This window comes from Dendronephthya gigantea, unplaced genomic scaffold (assembly GCF_004324835.1).
Source record: "Dendronephthya gigantea isolate DGI-Jeju-01 unplaced genomic scaffold, DenGig_1.0 000002F, whole genome shotgun sequence".
In the NCBI taxonomy this organism is placed as follows: domain Eukaryota; kingdom Metazoa; phylum Cnidaria; class Anthozoa; order Malacalcyonacea; family Nephtheidae; genus Dendronephthya; species Dendronephthya gigantea.
The window spans coordinates 748078-767481 of record NW_021163012.1 but is presented as its reverse complement, the minus strand read 5'-3'; the positions used below and the strand labels follow the sequence as shown (position 1 = coordinate 767481).

Genomic DNA, 19404 nt, shown 5'->3' with positions numbered 1-19404 from the left:
TTCCACCGTTTTCAGTTAAAAATCTCCTCTAAATCATCATTGTCCACGGGCAACTCAAACTTGCCAAAAATAATTCACATAAAACAATTAAAAAATGTGCAAAACGGTTTTGCAAAAACCATTTTTCCTAAAATCCATTTTTTGGCGTCTTGTTTGCGCGGATTACAAAAAGAAAATGAAACTAACAGCCAATCAGGAGACGAGTTCAACTGAACCAACTAATCACTTTCCTCACACCAATTTCGGTAAATCCAAGGGAAATTTTGATCCAGGACAGGCCAACATAATTTTAAAAAAACATTCTATCTAATAAATTATTAATTTACATCAATTAGTCAATCAAATTGCTACAAAAACCATAGAAATGATAATTAATCCAGGCTATACCAAACAATTTTAGATGGATTGAATAAACCAACGATAGTGCTATCTGGTTTTCAGGCAATTAACCAGCCTGATTCCAGCAAGTGTGATAGCATATACCATTTGGTGTAAATTTGGAGACACAAAATCAATCTTAAGTCACGCTTCCAGTATCATACCATAAATGAGCTATACAGCTCATCTGTGATTATACATATTCTGTGTGGTCTATGTGGTTTAAAGCTCATTAGACTTTGGGTTGGGGGGAGTTGAAAACTGTGCAGAAAATCATTAAGTGTAACTGGTTATCAACTATAAAATTTGTATGTGTCATCACTGAATGTCCTACGGAAATCTTGTGCTGTCCGTTCATCTTGTACTGTCCGTTTAGAAGTGAGTCTATTACAAAATCCAAAAACTCTTATGATTTGCTGCTTAAATTTCTCAGTTAACAAACAAAACAAGATAAAATTAGTAATTCCTTGGGCATTATCTCCAATGATCTGAAATGAAATAAATTAAAATGAAATATATAATAATACATACTGTAATAATATCATAACTGACAACTTTCATCTGACTAAATATGTTCAAAAATTTGATATTACCTATGCATCAAACAGTATATCTTACCTGCAAAGTAACCATAACTTCTCTAAAAACATGGGGAGGATTTGCAGAGGCTGCAAAAAGGATAAATCTAATTGTTCCCCATATGCGAAGAATAACAAAAATAATTGGGACAAGAGATAATTTTCCTCTTCCTTGCAAAGCAATTTGGATAGATTGTGTTGACATTAGATGCATTCTTTCTTTCACCTGGAAACAAAGCAAATGACCAGTCAAATCTATTCTTCAAATTAATCTCTTGTTACTTATCAAGTTCAGATCATAACTACTGTGTTCTTTATTGGGCTAAAAGTGTTATACATTTATTGCAAGCAAGGGAATATATCATGCAATTTTGCTTTATGCGAAACACAATAATTAGGCACTTTAAATGACAATGGTTGCCTCACCTCCCTTTTAATTGTACTAATGATGAAATAATACATAATCCCATTAATGAAATATGATATAATTTCCCAAAATTTTCCAGTTATGAACATCCAAACCACTGCAGTTTTATGACTCTTTCCAATGCGAATCCAGCACCATCCTGCTGTAGACTTATTTCCAGTGGTACCAAGTTCATTCTCGTACCATGCTGCACCTACCAGGATGACAGGAAGCAGCCAGTTGATGACATGGAACACCACCATCAATTTCTCAGAAATATCATGCCTCTTTTTCACCAAAGCAATGTACAAATAAATGGCCAAAGATGTCGTCCAAAAGAAAGACCACATTATAGCTGTTGATGTCACAAAACTTTGAAGCTGACAGGAAAAGTCATTTTTGCCAAACTGCCTTTTCCAAAATATAACCAGTGAAGTATAGGTTGCAAAGAAGTCACCAATAGAGATATACACCAGAATTCTTCTTGTTGTTGTTTGTAAGTCTCGCCATAAAAAGTATGTCACAATTATCGCAATAGATCCAAATGCTGACAAAGATGATATTATTGTAAATATAACGCGATCATATGTCTTGAGAAACGGATTTATACCCTTGGACGATGATGTGGTGGTTGGTTCATCTTCGTTCAGAGTACCACTGGTTCCCAATGCAGAAGTGAGGAAGAGAAGTACCAGCACTGCAGAACGACGCATCGTCTAATATAACAAAACGCCTTCCAGCGATTCACGCGTTAGGATTATGGAAATCAACTCTTTAATACTGCATGAATTTGGTGCAAAAAATGAAATCACGGGACATTCTAGGATTTATTATTAAAAACTCACATGATCGTAGCAACATCCGTCCTTCTTCCTTCCTGCAATCTTCTTACACCCACAACAGCATTTACCCTAATATTCCTGCCCGCGCATCAGGTTGTAACATGCGTCATTCTCCAAATAATTCATCCATAAAATAAGAGTGATAAGACAGCACTTTAAACTATATTTACACAAGATAATTTACTCTAGAAATACGGCATGATTAAAAATAATTACTTTAAATGTACAGTTTGAGACAAAATATTGATTTATAAGACACATATTAACTTCATCAGATGACGTCACTGATGGCGTCATCACGTTTTGAAGTTACGACGACCACGTTGAATGATGGGAGCGCCTTTGATGGGAGAAGAAACTCCTGTAGCCTGTAGCCTGAGATTATCACGAATGTAGTTCTTCTTACGTTGTTTAACATAAGTTGTTTGTTTTGTTGTAATGACGGATTGTCCACTGGGCGGTGTATATTCTGGATTCACACCTTTGATCTCATAAGTCCATTGCATGTCCGCAGTCTACATTATTGTAAGGAGAAAAGTTGTAAAGAATACATTATTATATCCTCTTGTTCTTTTTGCAAAGCATTGAGAGTATAATTTGAAGAATTGTAGCGTAAGAAATTTTTACCTGAACAATAATCTTCGCTTTGTGTGTTTTGCCATATAACGTTGGTTTGTATGTGATTTTAATCAAAGTTCCTTCGCTATCTTGAGGTAAGAGCAGTTCAGAAGAACAGAAAAGAGCAAACTCTTTATCTGAGTCAGCTGTGAAGGATGCTGTGAATGGAACTGCTTGTCTGAAAACAATCGTTTTGTTAAAAAAATCAAAGATATTACACAAAGTCGCGCTCTACCTGCATTGAGAATGACAAACCTGCTTTGACTGTTCAAGCGAAATCCAACAACGGCTTCCTTGTTAAGACCAACTGCTTCTATTGTGATTGTGTCGTCAACGTCAGCTTCCGTGGCTAAGAAACGGATTGGGAATTTCCATACGCCACCAGAACCAGCGCTGATAACCAAATGAACCACATGACTAGAAAAACAGAAGCCAGGGTTAAGCAAGAAGGGTGTTCTTGGAAATGAAGAAGGTGCAACTTACTTGAAAGGTTTATACGGAGAGAAAATGAGACGAAATATCAAAGTGACCACACCAGAGGCTTTATTGCGATATTTCTTTTCTAACTGGATTCCAAGAGATCTTTCTAAAGCGTTTTGACAATCATTATCCTCGTACAGAAACTCGTAACTACAGGGGAAGAAATGATGCAGATTTAAAACTGTTTTCAACTAAAAAACGTCCAAATTTAGCTTCAAACTCTGCAATGCTAACTTACCTAAAACTTTCTGAAAAGGGTACATTATCGACTCCCATTTGGGCGTCGTTGAGAGAGTCCTCTCTGACTAAACTTATGGGTGTGCTCACATCTCCCGTGTACAGAGAACCCATTCTCCCACTTGGTACAACCCCGGACAGAGTCAGCTCAACAATCTGTTCAGTTCGATCACGTGATTGACATTCAATTGTGATAGCACGTGATGTACTCATCACGTGCGACACTGGAATGCCTTTGAGTGGGAATATCCAGCTGAGGTTATTTATCATGGTTGTGGGCAAAATATCCGAGTACGATGTGCCGGGAGCGATATCATAGCGCTGAATGGACACGGTGACTGTTGCTTCGTAAGACTTCATACAATTAGGACTGAATGTGACAGGGATATCTAGGGTTTCTTGTGGTCGTAGAAGGATACCATCATGGCGTTTTAGCAGAAGGCAGAACGCCAACTCGCTTGAGTTTTCACTGGATACGCCGGAAAGAAACACAGAACCTAAGTCGAAAAACAAAATACATTTAAGGAAACGGTGCAAATTTCTATGCAACTTGCAATACAACGTTAACACAAAACGTACATCATCACTTTACCTGAATACATTGATTTTTCTTTTAAACTAACATCAACAACCACGGTGTGTTCAGTTGGATTTCGAAATGGAACAATAACCGAAGAATTTTCAGACAACTTGCCATGAACATAAATTGGCTTGGCTGGTTTTGGATTCAGACCTGTTCCTGACGCAATAAACGTCCAATCTCCCAACTAAAGTAGGAATAATTCGTGTAGAATTTTCACTGAATACTGACGATGGCTACTTCAGAATTACCATTTTATCATTTACCTGTTCACTACGGAATACGATTTTAGCTTTGTGCTTTCCCAAACCAATCTGGGATGGTGTAAACCTCAATGGAACTTGAATGACGCCATGGGGAACTATAAATAACTGAAAGGGAATATATGAACCTCAGAGAGATAACCTCGATTGAAAATGGCGAGGGAGATGAAATCTATAGAAGATAAATATCCACTTGTGATGGTGTGCAACAGTTTATTATTGAACAAACCTGTTTTGAAGTGTCAATTTCAAGCGCAAAATTTCGTTGATTTGAAGAATAAGGTGTGAGAGTCAATGTCTGACCTGTTGGGTTTTCCAGCTGAATCATTTGATGACTGTGACTAAGAAATAATATGAATCAGATAAATTTGAGTTTGAGAATTGTGACGCAGATCGAGAAAACGCGAAGATCGACTTCAGAAATAGTGATAATCCTTCAGACCAACCTGCCAAGTTCACTGTCGATGTTTGGAAGATGGTTTGGTTCTGGTTGCTCTGCAAGAAGGTTTAACTTGTACCAAAACTCACCAATGATTTCGTGTTGAAATACAATGCTAAATGAGAAAGAATATTGGCTGCATTTTCTAACAACGTGATTCCTCCCACATGGTACAATGAAACACAAAACAAACTAAACAACATTCTGAATGTTCATAAATTGTAATAAGATTTGATGAATGAGACAATCTGAGATAGAGGATGATGTTTGCGTGAAATAAACAGACAAAATTCAGGTACACCAGATACGTACCTTCCCTGTTCCATTCCGATTACAACTGGCGTGTACATTGCTTGATATAAAGTCTGTTGTTTCGGACCCAGGACTAACACAGATTCACCATGAAGACTTTGCCCCTCTACAATGACATTCATCACGACCTGTTCGTCACTTGGATTACTTACAGTAATCTCAACGCCAGCCGCTGACAATACTGCACAGCATACGTCTAGGACTTTCTCGGGAGGAGCTGGACTGGAACGAATCTCAACAGAATACCAAAACCTATATGGTTTCACTGACTCGCTGATTGCTGGCTCAGAACCTGCATATCCGCTGGAAGATTGGAAACTAGGGGTATCTTGCTCATCTTCGCTTGTATCACTATCGTCAGTTCTAAAATGACATTTTGGAAGTAAAAATAGACTTATTTGTTCGACTTGTGATTAAAAAAAAAGCCTGTCTCTACTACTAATAAATATAATGTACACAATGACTCTGAACTGCATATACTCTGAACTGACCTGCTAACTCGTGAAGTACTTTTTGCACCAGGTAACGGTGATTCGATGAACGAGACAACGCCATTGAATACGCCACGTCGCCACGGCAACACAGTGAGCTGATAGTTTGTAGGTATACTTGCTATACACGAAACGTAAGGGGATCCAGTTATAATCCCGAGATCAGAGACAACCTTGAAATCTTTCCTCTTGCGTGTCGTCATTGGCAGTTGAATACTGTGAGTGGTCCTGGGGAATGCAGAGCGTAAATTAGACTTCAAAATAGGTTTTCATCATAAAAATATAGCTCTGAACTCGAAACAGTTTAAACTCAGAGAGTTTGAGAACAGGTGGAACTCTGCAGGACATATTTACAATTAAGTTAAATAGTCAAAATTTTGCAAGGATGATAGATCATCGACAGACTCACTTCTTGCGTGCCTCACACTCGATAACAATGTGTTCCATAGCTGCAGGTGGGTCACCAAATCCTTTTAATATGTAAACTTGTTCACTGCCATCCTGAGCGTTGGTTAACGCAAGTTTTCCCTGCAAACGAAAAGTGAATAGCAAGTTGGACTTTAACAGTTAATAATTGCAGAGCTAATAAACTGTTTAAAATATAACCAGGGAGCAGCGTGGCAGCGTCTTTAAACAACTTAGCATCAAATGTGGTATAACAACTGCCTGAAATAGACAAAACACTTCTCGACGTTTCTACCTGAGGGCCTTCGTCAGGAGAGTTGGTTAAATTAGTTTAAAAGATATACCTTGACACAATCTTCGCGGCTGGGCCGGAACATAAGAGGGTAGTATGACGTGACACAAGCCTTCGCCACCATCACTGGTGGTCCATAAAATCCCTCTCCTTCAACTGATGCTATCAACTGCCAATCTTGCTTCGTTTGATTCACCTTGGCGGGAAAATAGGTTTTAGAAACACGTGCTTATCACGTGCAAGCATGATTCCTCACTTACCACAGGTATTTCTTGTGTAACGGACTGATGAAGTGGTGTAGTAAATTCCAGTTCTGTAGCCAAGCCCACAGGACTGACCGTACATTCAATCTGATACACACGTATATCATTCACTGATTTCAACGTGATTTGACAAGGGTAGTGACCAGGAGCTTCGGCAGTGAACTGCACGGGTAACACCACGCTATTATCTGAGAAAATTTAATCCACGTAAGTACATCGAGTAACTACACACAGTCACTAACACACACAACTCAACTCACCAAAGGTAGAAGGAGAACCCAGTGGGATCTTCAAGGTTGCAGGAACGGAGAAACACTTTGAGCTTGATTCAACTTTAAATGCAATACAACCATTGGACGTCTTGAAGCCACGCTCCTCGACCATGTTGGGGTAATAGTCTGGAGCTAAACCCAGTAAAGTCATTGCAGATGTGATACTGGTGATGTTGAGTGTATTCGTCAGTTCACGACGTCGTAGTTCCTTCTTTGACATGTTTTTCTGACCTATGAGCGCTGTAAGGTTGAAAACGTGCAACTTGTTAAAAGACACGAGCTTTTTAAACCTTATGGTGAAACAGTTTAGACTCTCAACTGTCAATAGAGTTGTTTTGGTTTAGGTTTCGTCTTTCCTGTACCAACTCTAGAGATGAACAGAGAGATGATCCTTGTCGGATCTCTAAGAAAAACAGCTAAAGTTTTCTCTTCTAGTACAAAATTGGACTACACAATAATTGTAACGGCTCTTACCGAGTGCATTTTCCTTTGCTAAATTGGTTCTCGTAATAACAATATTCTCAGTGAACGTCTCACTGCAATCACATTTCCAGTACAAAACGCGATCATCTCCACCATAAACACCCCGACCATGGTGGGCTGCAAGAGAGCTGCTGACGCGTACACTGTGAGCAGACGGTACGTATGGAACGCGGCATGGCAATGGGACCGTAGTCTCTGTTTCGATCAAGTATAAAAACTCTCCAATGTCTTCGTTAATGAGCAGGACGGAGCACTGGCGATTGCCAATTTGGAATGGGACAAAATTGATCTCGATTCTGGCGCTGCCATTAGCTTCGAGCTGAATGTTGTCGTCGGAACACCAGAAAGCACGGGTTAAGGTCAGGTTCTCGGGAACTAGGAGTGAAGAAATTGTGAGAAATTAGCTGCAACAGAAAGAGTTTCAATATACCAGGCAGTGGTCAAAAGACACAAGATATCGTGATAAAAACTCACGTATTTGAGCATTATTTTTCTTCTCAGGCGTAACTGGTACAATAAGATCTTTTTTGGATGTCTTTTGCTTTCTTGATTGTCTGGGGAGGAATACAGAAAACTATTAAAATAAAGAACCAGAATCTCCGGCAATCCTGTGTCAATCCAGACATCTTACCCGTGGTCTGTTTTGGATTCAACTTTTTTAATCGTCTTGCTTTTCACCCTCTTTTCTTTGCCTGCATTGTTGGCTAACTGACCGCGAGCTTCCACTAACACAACACGGAATTTCCCTTTGTGTGGAAACGGATTGGAAATATCCAAATCAACTTTATTGATCTCATACAGCGGAGATTCACACTTGATTGTTGCCTTGAAAAGAGAAAGGATATTTTTTTAATCATTCTCGCATTAAATCCTAGTTAACTCAGAAACATACTCCATTTCTCCCTCATGGTCACTCACCCTGGGTGTGATATTATCAACAGATGTCCTCAGGTTGAACACAAGGGTACAACCAGTGGCTGAGCCCGCACGTTTACCAACCAGGACCAGCGTAGCCGTACATGGACGTAGAAAACGACTTTTGAACTCGATAGGCAACTGGACTTGACCTTTCGGTGAAACCTAAAGAAAATGAAATGCTAACCTTAAACTGCAGTATGCACATTTAGTTTAGTAGTGTTGGGCGTTTTATATAACTCAATTCTCTCTCTCTCTCATTGCCTCTCAAGTCTCATCAACTCTTGCTTGACGATCGCAAGAGAGTCTGGAAAACTCTCGTGCAAACTCTCATTGCTTCTCAACTCTCATCAACTCTCATTCCCGTTTGACTGTGCATGGTTTTAGTCCATTTTTACCTGTATCATTTCACCCATGGGCACCGTGAAATCTGATGCATCTTGACCAAGTAAGATCGCTCGATAAAACAAAGGTTTATTGCTACTTGGATTTTGAAGTTGAACCTGAAACAAATACAGATTTATAACTGTTCATTTGCAAGAGATATAAAGTTTCAGTAGGAATCATCACCTATAAATGAACGTATGTCACTTCCGGGGTACTTACATGTTTCACTATTGTGGCGTGTAGACTGCCAGTGAAATCGACAGTGGTACGAGGGATATACTGTGGTAAATGTTGATAGAGATGAAGACAAAGGAGAAGAATGGATACGGGGTTGGCTTCTGTGATGTCAGTTGCCTAGAAAAACAAAAATACTATTCAGCATATCATAATTTCCGTCTTACACCGATGAGCCATATCCTTACCACAACATCGTAGTCCAAATGTATCATTTTGAAAGCTTCAACAACTTGAACAGCATTGTGCAGACATTTCTCTGCTGTGGTCGGATGAAGAAACATGTTGCGCAGATGACTGTCGACCTAAATACCAAAAAAAAATGCAAAGCTCCGTCAATTCTTAACGTGTATGATAGAGAGAGCAATGGGAAAGACGTGCTGGAGGCTTAAATTAAACGCATTGTAACTCATCCGGCTGTGAAAAACAGAAGAGGCTACATGGTTAACATACCAGGAAAGGACAATGAGCAGCCAGAACTGCAGCCAACACAAGACCATCCATAAAATCCAGGTCAAAATTTACAATCCAACGAGCAGAGGGCAGTGATCCTACACGATGAAAGAAATCCAACACACCGTCAGACTTTTACTATTTACTATTCAGTGAAATGGTTTAATCATGCTACACTAGAAGTGTTTTAATCATAATAAATAAACAGACATGCATCATCATGCACTTGTCCTTACTGTTTACTGCCCAAGTTTTCTGTTTTTGTTCTTTGTAATGATGGTTAAACCAAGCCAGCAATATTCTTTCACCAACGCTGTAAATGTTGCTGGACAAAGGATCCGGGTTAATGAACGGTGGACAAGAATCTCCAGGAGGATAGGAGATTTTCTTGAAATGTTGTGGAGTAACTCGACCAAGCGCGAACACCTTTAGAAAGAAAGGATAAAACGTATAATTTCAAAGATCTTTGCCTGAAGAGAGGCAGAACTAAGGAAAAAAATTAAGACCTAAATATCACCTTAAGAAGCTGCAACAATAGATCAGTCCACGCTCTGCACGATACCCTCTCGTATCTCACTCTCTCGCTATTCCTATCACGAGATTTGACGTCACGATCACATGACTGCTCCCTTTCAATTTTCTTCCAATCACAGTAGTCAGAGTAGCTCATTAAGTCTTCTGGACTAACGTGAGCTAACAACGCCCCTTGCGCTCTAGAAAAAACATACGCTGTCTTGAGTGATTCTTAGAGTAAATTCTTACACATTTCAAGGGATTCAATGTGGGACAACGATATACACAAGGTGTTACTAGTGTTCCAACAGGGACACTGGTGCAAAATACACAGTTGATCTCGAGATCCTACCTGAGAAAGACCAAAAGTGCGGAATACATCCAATGCAGCTTACGAACTCTATCGTAACGATCGGAGGGGAATGAGAAATTGACAGGAATACCAGGAATGTGTCGACCACAAAGATGGGCGACCAACTGAAATATTGTACGTGTATCCTTATGCACGCTGCCGTTCCAACCCCCCTGACCGCTCACGGTGAAGTCTTCGATCGTCTCGAAGGAATCCTGAAAGTATTTCGGGATTTTGATTGGGTATGGACCTGATGACCACGCTTGCAATGAAATCCACCTAAATGAAAACATTCTAATTACTTAATTGTTTTCAAATAACATTCTCTAATTAGTTCTAATTGTGTTCTAAATGTTCTCTAATTAATACCAAACTGTTCTTTAAAAATTCTAATTGTTTCATAATTAATCCTAATTCCTCGGAAAAAGCAATACCTTTGTAACGCTTTTAGAACCTCTTTAAAAAAGATCAATTCCTCAGGACTATCTCCGCCAATCAAATCACGACTTCTTAGCTCAGCCACGAAATCTAACTCCTGATGTCTAGTGATACCACTATTATGAATCATCTCCTCTACTGGACTCGGAGTATCTCTAAGGGAACTGGAAGGATCACTGGAGTCTTCATAGGATGATGATGATGCACAAAATGTGGTACTTGTGGCACCAGTGGAGCCATAAGTGACTGGACGGTTGGGTGTGATACATGGCAGTAAAAATACTTCTAAAACATAAGATTAAAAAATACGAATATTAGAAACACCGCCATACTACAGGAATAAACACTACAGCAATATGGTTACTCGGAGCAGTTATACAGGCTACTAAATCTACTAAGTAGCTAATCTACCAGAGCAAAGGTAGATAGGGTTACCTAATCCATTAGTACGCTAGCCTACCAGCACAAAAGTAGCAGGGGTTATCTATTAGTAAGCTATGAGGTACCTCAGCTGCCGAAGCACAAGTGATAGCTAGTTTCTTACCTGTGCTAATGCTGGTATCATCGTCTCCGTTGTTGTTGAACATTTCAGGTTTCTGTTCACAGACGATATGATAGTCGTTGCGATGTAGAGCCAGAAATGGATAGTTGGTCAATAAACAGTTGTCTGCCGTCGCACTCACTGGTAAGAAGAACCTGGTGTGAACAATAATACAAAAATTAGTACCAAGCATTGAAGCACACAAAAAGACAATCCTAAACTAGAAGTCAAGAAACATAAACTAATATAGCATCCTATATAAACCAGCAGCTTTCCTTTCGAGAAATATACTTTTGTCATAACAAGAGGCATACCTTTCGTCGTTAACAGTTAATTTGATTTCAGTTGCAAATGAGACTGGTTTGGGTGACCTGAATGTGAGCTTGCAAGGTATACGACGACAAGACTCTTGCTGAGGATCATCACTGTAACATGGCTCTATTTTGGTTCCTTTGGGGAATGCGGTGGATAATAAACACATACGACTCCCATCGTTCATCTCGACCTCGGGTAAATCAACAAGGATATCACATGACCTATGACATGAAATATCATGATCAAAAGAGGAGTAAAATTCTATCTTGAAAACGTCGGAAATTAAAGGAAGAAATATTCACAAATGTCGCTCAAAACAAACCGCATGGGACGGTTCAATCAGCTTACTTTTTATATCCTTTTGCAATGATTTCAAATTCCATCGAATTCTCGATAGCTAGAGGCACAACTTTAAAGTCTATTGTTTTCGGTTCAAATTTGATTTCATCAGCCAGAAGCTCGCCCTCTAGTTCCACAACACGATACGTGTTTTGATGATCATCGTTCAGGATTAGTGGCACTGAAGCACGATACATACCAGGTTGTTCTGGGAAAAAAAGAAAGAAGAAATACAGAGAATTTAAACAATTAGACAACCACTTTGATTGATAGAATGTATAACAAAAGGCAGCAGTTAATAAAGTAGGTGGGAATACTACGAATGCTATAAATCTGGTAGTACACGTGAAATCGTTCCAGGCGTGTCTTCTGTAGTGGAGATATGCAAGCTTGAGGCACCGTCCGAGGCATCAGTTCTACACCTTCCGTGTGTATAGACCAAGGAAGGTGTAGAACTGATGATATTTCGATCATATTTGAGGGAATTTTAAGAGCACATACTTGGTGAAAACATGACTGCAAGTTGAAACGTCTCGCCACACTGGAGTGTACCGCTTGGCACATGTAAGTTAGGGGATGATCTTCGTGGACTGGGAAAAGGCGAGCCGGATCTTCGTATAAATGTAAATATTCCTTCCTCAAATAACGATAAGCTTGAGGAGATATCGACAGACCACTTGCATGGTTTGCTGTTGTTGTTGACGAGAATACAAGTCTATATGTTATAAAAACAAAAGAATCGTTAGAGCTAAACTTAACTTTATTTATACATCTTCGTCGGTTCTATAGCTCTATTAGTCCAGCGCTGTTTTTCATTGGGCTTATCTAAGGTTTATTATTTCTTTTAAGGTCTTTTAAAGACCACAGAACTAATTTTTTGCAAACAAAAAATCTAATGTACATAAAGACCATAGCGGGACGTAAAAGGCCTGTTTATAAACTTATCAATTCGTCACCCCTACCTGCACTCTGCCCGCATCTGATTGAATGCCTAAGTCATAATAACCCGCAGGAAGGCTGAACTTCATATGACTATGAGAGAGCTGCAGTGGAGGTCGTAATGCTGTCGCAAGCACACGTCTGCTGGGTGTTGCTATGGATACAGGGATAGGAGGAGGTGTATCCAGTTCAGGTATAGTCCAGTTTGTATTTGACGGTGCAGGGGAGGGAGGTATCGAAGACGGAGTAGGACTGGGAGCCATTGTATCGTTGATTGTCACGGGAAGAATGAAATTATACGAGGCAACCTAAAAATGATGACATTTATAAGTATTCACGCCTATACGATAGGAATATACTCAATAGTTTTCAGTAGCAAAACTCATTGATAACATTCCGATGACTGAGATGCATAAATACCTCCACTGCAAAAATGGACTTACCTCTGTTGGTTTGAATATCAAGACACAGTCAAGACTTTCCAGAGCTTGTAGTGAAGTTGTGAATAAACCTTCGTCGTTCTCAAAAGATTCATCTTTGAAAGAAAAAAGATTGGTTGGTCATTACATTTTAAATTCCTATTTCTATAAAAGTCACTCGATATCAGCTAACTCGAATGATGCTTCGGCAAACCTTTGTCATCATGGAACTGTAAGGAGAAGTCCTGGTAACGCGATAAATCAAAGACAACCTTTGCCTTCGAACGCGTCTGAGAAAAGAAATATATAAATTTAGAAAATCCTGGAGATCCCAGGGAGTACGTTTTATGATAAAACTCTTACCTTATTGCATAGTTTAAACGGTAGTTTTGCAGTTGAGTCACAATAAACGCCATGAAATTGAAGAGCTCTCTTTAAAAGAAAATAGCAATATCAAAATATGTATTGTTTTACATGTCTCGTGTTTCATCTTGCAGTGAAAGAGGGGCGAATAACGCACAATATATTTTATCCTAAAAAGTTGTTTTAATGTTCGTCTACTCACGACATCAACGTCGACACAAGGCTGCTCAATGGTTCCTCCCATTCGTAAAGATATCGTCTTCCAGCCAAGAATATTCACCTCGATTTCGCTGTCAAATTTATGCGCAAGATCCGGCGTAAATTCCACCTGAAAACAGCCAAAGAAATATTCGAATCGCAAGCGCTTGATGCATACATTTGAATTTAAACGATACTCGTTCTTCTTTATGTCATCTTTACCTTGAGCTCTGTTGTGCCTCCAACGGGGACTACGCCCTGCTTTGGAGATATAACCATGCCAGCCAATGGTCGGGTATTTGACACCTAATAAAATACAGCAAATAGACAAATTCTTTTAAGGTCTGCACGTTCACACAAATCCAATTCACTTCTGATTACTGGAATGTAGTCTGTTATTGATAAAGTAGTAGCTATACTGCGCTGGATTCTGTTGCTTTGCTGTCCATGTACTGTTTTTTTTTTGTTCAAACAACAAGATTATCGTCGAAGGTTCCTGGTTTTTATACCTGAAAGTAAGCGTGGTTGTTTCCTGTGTTTTTCAAATGACATTTCCTCACGGTGGTAAGATGCAGTGGAACAAAACCGAACACAAATCTTCGCTCAACAAAAGAACATTGCGCTGGACCAAACTGAAAATAAAACACAGGAAATTATACACTTTATAAATACCTCATATACCCTTGCCTCAATGAACCTCGTAGTAAAGCTTGTATTTTAAAAGTTTATCCAAAAAAAAGTCAGTTACATATCACATCAAAGTTACCTCACAGCCTTGTTAGTATCATATTGTTAGTACCATGCACGTTTAACCTGATCAACTGAAATCTTGATGAGTATTTTATACCCAAAATCTTATCAGGAAACCGAAATCTTTCGTTATAGATAAAGGGTTACAGAAATCTTACCTCAGCTTGACAAAGCAGTTTTGGCAAGTTTCCTCCATCAACATGAAGCGCAAACTGGGTTTTTCTTGAGCAGCCAAATGAAGGATAGAAAACAACTTCGCAATCCAACGATGAAAACGCCTCAACAGTTCCTACAACATAAGGTGAAACGACGTGTAAAAATCGTCAAGAGTCCAATGCTAGTGTTATTTACCTCTTGTCAATCAATCGCTAGTGTTATTTACCTCTTGCCAATCAATCGCTAGTGTTATTTACCTTTTGAAGGCCGAATAGAAAACGATGTACCATCTTTGCCGTTCACAATCTTCCATGAAAAATCCCCGGCGGCATTTCGTTTATTACTGATGGTAACCACACCACGAAAACCTGCATGAGAATATAGGAATTACAAAAGATATATAAAAAGATATATAATCAGAGAAAGATGTTAGGTGTGCAGAATGAATTCTCACACTTAATTGATAAGCACGCTAAACGTCGGGCCTCAAAACACAAGAAGTATAGGAATTCAACATTTGAATTAGGAGTTATTTAAATAATCTTATTAACCAGGCGATAATTTAGGTTGTTTCCCGGTATTTCAGATCACTGGCTTGCTAATTGTGCTTACTGAAAACATGGACGTACCAGACTCAGCCGCCATACTTGGCGTTGGTTTGAGCATTATTTGATCACAAGACAACTCCAAAGCAACTGAAATAACTTGAGCTCTGGCAACAACATGAAACTGATGACGTTCGTTGATCGTGTATTTGATGCTCCTGAATATAAGAAAAAACTCGTATATAAGACCACACCATCCTTTATATCAATGAACAAAAACGTTGCAAATTGTAGATGTTTTCGCACCTTTCAAATGATCCTTTGGAGTTGGATTCAAACAGGAGATTTATTCTCGCCGTAGAAAAAGGTGGGATTACTTGGGACAACGGTGAAGACTGACGTAGCTCTCGACAATCAACCTATAGTAAATAATTGCAAGAAATATGAGTGTGTTGGTTGGTCGCAAGAAGACGGATTCCTTGCGTTTTCTCCGGTCATAATGCTGCATTAACAAGAAATGATTTATTCTTTTTGTCGCCGTTCACTTACATTGACAACGATATGAATATATTGATCTAAATTGTTGCCAATTGTCAGGTATTCTGTTTTAACAGAACGCTGACAGACTTCGCCAAAATCAATCAAAGCAGAAGCTATAGAAAAAAGAGGAATAATGATTTTATCTTTAATGGAAAAAAGAAAGAATACTTTGCAAAAAAATCTCATGAAGAAGTGCTCAGGACTTTTCTTGAACTTACTAATTTTAATCTTTTTAATGTCCTGCGGAGTCAGTGTTTTATTGCAGTCCAGCTTTTCCAAATCAGTCAGAGGAACAGCATTGAGACCTTCAACAATCTAAAGATGAAATGTTCGGTCCATAACTGAGCATAATAACTATAAAACCATGTCACATTTTTGTTAATGGAGTAAGTCATATTTTAATTACAAAGCAAACTTACATTTTCAGGCGTAGCTAAACTTTTACTACTTAACAGACCATCAACGTTGCTCTTTTTCTCTGCTTCGCTTCCTGGAAAAAAAGGTAAATTTATATAAACTATGAGCGTATAACACAGCAGCCTTAATTTATCTGAATATTTCGTGAATAGATCTTTCTCGTAATGCGCGATATTACACGATGTTTGATTGGCTCGTTATTGTATTAATTGCAGAGCCAATAAAACTCTTCTCTTAAAAGAAAACAGCCTCATAACAAGCCCAAGGTTATCGTAACCCAGATGTCACTGTTACCTTCGTCTGCAGCAAGAGCTTCTTCTGCAGACAATTTCGGAGGTGGCAGGCCATGAGCAGGTTTCATACCAAGATCTTTGTTATTTTCCCATTTATCCATCTCATGTTTGCTGCTTTTCAGCTCTCTGCAGGTTCTTGAATCTCGGATATAGTTCAAGTAGAGCTGTTTGTGCTGTTGTTTTCGACTTGTTTCTTCATCAGATAGCGCGAAATCTGGATCAATGTACGAATACCTCTGAATTCCAGTAAATTGCGTTCTAATTGATGAAAATTTAAACTAATTAGAACAGGAATTGAAAAAAATTGAAACACATAAAGGAGCGCGATAAGAATGATAATTGATGGCAAATTAGAATACAATTAGATTGAATTATTTACCGAATTTTCGAGTTCCGTTGAGCTGGACGAATGCTCGTTGCTCTATCGTTTGGCTTCGCAACTTCATAACCATCTTTACTCTCTCTAACATCAGCTGTTTTTGGTGAACTAACAGACGATGGTAATCCACCGGTATGACGCAAAGTCGATGAACCAGGATCATTACAAACACCGTGAAGTTGTAAATACTGCGTATGGATAACAACTTGTTTGTAAACAACTTGCGTTTTAGCACTGGGTGTCGTATCAGGATCTAGAATCGCACCGAGAAAACTCAGCTCTAATTTCGAAGCGAACGTTCCCATCTGTTTAGGCTTGAATGAAATCATGATGTCCGTGGAGTGTAAGGGTTTTAAAACAGCCTTGCATGGTTTGGGATGGAAATGTGCCAGTGCTTTGGTAGCAAATGTGGTTGGTAAAAGAGCTGAGTTGTTTGTGATGGAACACAACGCGTCGATATGATCACCAACGTCGCATTTTCCAAACAAAAATTTAGCGCCAGGATTAACTGTGATATCCACTGGTACAGCCGTGCCCGAGACTGCAATCTCCCGTTTGCAACCTGAGGATAAATAAATGAGGTTTGTTATAAAATATGATAGCAGCTTATTTGAACATCATTCAAATACCATACCATGTTTAAACGCGCCTTCCTCGCTCTGGTTGATTAACCCCACAGCTTCAATGTTGATGAACAAAGCATAGTCCTTTCTTGGAGCTATTTCCTCTGCACTTTTCCAACCCAAGTTTGATTTCTGGAATCTTGGGCTGAATTTAAAGAAGAGTTCAGTTGTTTGTCCTGAAGCAAGTGTTCCTTGGTTAGGAAACGCCGAAATCAAAGACGTTAAGTCTTCTCCTTCATCACCATTATCCGACTGAAAACGTGTGTGAGAGGTCATCAACGCTGTTGCATTCTTGGTTAGATCTAGACCCTTGTGTAAAAAGGAAAGGGAATTGTGAAGATCTTTAGCTAAGTAACAGCAATCAGAATATGCAATGGCGCAATTCGTAGGATGAGGAATCTGTTTCCAGGTGGTAGTTTATAACGCAATGTAGATAAAAATAGGTACGCATAGCGTACACGCAGGTGACCTATGTACCTCTAAAAGATTAATGGGGTATGATCGAGACACAGGATCTACTAATTCATGTAACTCTAGGTACGGATAAAATACCCAAACTTACCACCTCTTGCCCTTCACTATCCTCATCTAATAAGACAACAAAGTTAATCTTATCAGGACCATTATTACTTAGAAGGAAAGATTGCAGTTGATCTGTGCCATAGTATGTTGGACCAAACTGTATGTGCTCTACTTCTGTTCTGCTTTCTGGATTTAAAAGTTGAATGTTTCTTTCAACAACATTTGCAAGAACTTCTGTATGACCTTGTTCTTGACCTTCAAGCTTGACACTGAAAAACATGGAAATATAAGATTGATATTTTGGAGGATTAAGCCTGTCTGGAGTACCATAACAATGTCCATACTTACTTTATAACTTCTTGTACTTTTCCACATGTTTTGCTAATAAACTCCACCTAAGAAGAGCATAATGATTTTACCATGAAATGAACCCAAAGCTACAAGAACTGCAAATCAAGCATTGATAGAATGACTTAAATAGTCACCTTAATTTTTTGAGATGTTTCTGCCTCAACCACACCACTAGTGGGTGATAAAGTGATTGGCTGTTTTCCAGTGTACTTGATTTTAAACTCTCCAGCTTTACTTCCATAATTATCAATGGAGAAATAACTTGTAAGAACCTTTCCATCAGCGACTATTGATCCAAAATTAACTGGTCCACAGATTTCCAGTTGAGGTGATGGTGTGAAACTGCACAATTCAAAAGAAATAAATCATGGTGTTAAAGCAGACAGGTCGACCATACTACACTATACAAATTACATCACTGATCACTTACGCTATCAAAGGAATCTCAATGATGTCATTATCAACCAATAATATTGCTCTATCTTGTTTATCTTCTGCATGGTCAGTGTAATACTCTACCAAGGCAGTCACATCAAGTCCTGGAGCGATAGGTTTGTCTGGATTCTTAACTTTCACTGAGAAAAACTGCAGAATAAAAGATGATTTCATTAGCTTTCCTTTGAAGAGACGAAGTAAAGGTAGACAGACTAAAATAAAACATAAGACTGGACGGGCAAGAGATTCCTTTACCTTGGAGTCTGGAGCATGAAATCGTACAGACTTTGAGAACTTGCTTAGGTTCTGTACTTTCAAGTTCATCTGATGCAACACGCCAGGTTCAGCGTCATGAAATTGAACAACGGCCGGTAAAATCCGGACACCAGCAACACTTCCTTCCATCTTTATCATATATTAAAGGCTTTCGATGAAATACATTGTCAATCTCCTTATTTTCTACTCCCAAAAAGTGTATCTTGCAAAATAGATGCAGTTTTTGCAATGTTTCTGGCCACAGGATGAGCAAATCATATAAAAGTGGCCACCATATTGGTTTCCAAGCGCGTTGCCTAGCAACCAGAAAAGGCAACAGTTATCCACGCGAGTTCCCCACGCACCACAACCACGCGTCGTACGTCTTTTCAG

General features: G+C 39.0%; 2 protein-coding genes across 3 annotated transcripts; both read right to left on the bottom strand.

Moving 5' to 3' along the window:
* Positions 1–136: 136 nt before the first annotated feature.
* Positions 137–2285, bottom strand: LOC114535464 (G-protein coupled receptor 157-like). Of its 2 annotated transcripts, none has more exons than XM_028556780.1 (4): positions 2208–2285; positions 1383–2078; positions 997–1182; positions 137–866 (listed from the first exon to the last, which is right to left on the bottom strand). In XM_028556780.1, the coding sequence occupies exons 2-4, from the start codon at positions 2073–2075 to the stop codon at positions 672–674; spliced, it is 1074 nt and encodes a 357-aa protein (XP_028412581.1). In that variant the 5' UTR covers positions 2076–2078; positions 2208–2285; the 3' UTR covers positions 137–671. The 2 variants fall into 2 exon arrangements, with proteins under 2 accessions (XP_028412581.1, XP_028412575.1); XM_028556774.1 differs by having other exon boundaries at positions 1383–2095; positions 2208–2253.
* Positions 2257–19210, bottom strand: LOC114535371 (cilia- and flagella-associated protein 47-like). Its single transcript, XM_028556714.1, has 53 exons — positions 19012–19210; positions 18752–18906; positions 18456–18663; positions 18319–18365; positions 18011–18239; positions 17460–17757; positions 16826–17387; positions 16448–16704; positions 16156–16226; positions 15955–16051; positions 15746–15849; positions 15503–15615; positions 15281–15414; positions 14909–15019; positions 14654–14784; positions 14255–14377; positions 13968–14051; positions 13750–13875; positions 13548–13616; positions 13399–13474; positions 13209–13300; positions 12789–13073; positions 12328–12541; positions 11836–12034; positions 11487–11708; positions 11176–11327; positions 10628–10916; positions 10194–10472; positions 9846–10041; positions 9565–9754; positions 9329–9426; positions 9064–9180; positions 8861–8995; positions 8653–8757; positions 8258–8419; positions 7971–8164; positions 7814–7893; positions 7331–7714; positions 6845–7096; positions 6582–6772; positions 6374–6517; positions 6034–6152; positions 5625–5852; positions 5134–5496; positions 4829–4936; positions 4612–4723; positions 4386–4490; positions 4132–4306; positions 3541–4036; positions 3306–3452; positions 3078–3239; positions 2832–3000; positions 2257–2719 (listed from the first exon to the last, which is right to left on the bottom strand). Exons 1-53 carry the CDS (start codon positions 19168–19170, stop codon positions 2501–2503), a joined length of 9537 nt encoding a protein of 3178 aa, XP_028412515.1. The 5' UTR covers positions 19171–19210; the 3' UTR covers positions 2257–2500.
* Positions 19211–19404: the final 194 nt, after the last annotated feature.

Bases quoted from the DNA above. Each gene is read 5' to 3' on its own strand.
- LOC114535464 (XM_028556780.1), bottom strand. From the start codon at position 2,075: ATGCGTCGTTCTGCAGTGCTGGTACTTCTCTTCCTCACTTCTGCATTG. The intron at 1,183-1,382 runs GTGAGGCAACCA...CTTTGTTTCCAG, and splicing joins TTAGTACAATTAAAAGGGAG to GTGAAAGAAAGAATGCATCT. The intron at 867-996 runs GTAAGATATACT...ATTTCATTTCAG, and splicing joins AAGTTATGGTTACTTTGCAG to ATCATTGGAGATAATGCCCA.
- LOC114535371 (XM_028556714.1), bottom strand. From the start codon at position 19,170: ATGATAAAGATGGAAGGAAGTGTTGCTGGTGTCCGGATTTTACCGGCC. The intron at 10,917-11,175 runs GTAAGAAACTAG...CTTATGTTTTAG, and splicing joins TGATACCAGCATTAGCACAG to AAGTATTTTTACTGCCATGT. The intron at 4,491-4,611 runs GTTTGTTCAATA...ATTCCCTTTCAG, and splicing joins AAATTGACACTTCAAAACAG to TTATTTATAGTTCCCCATGG.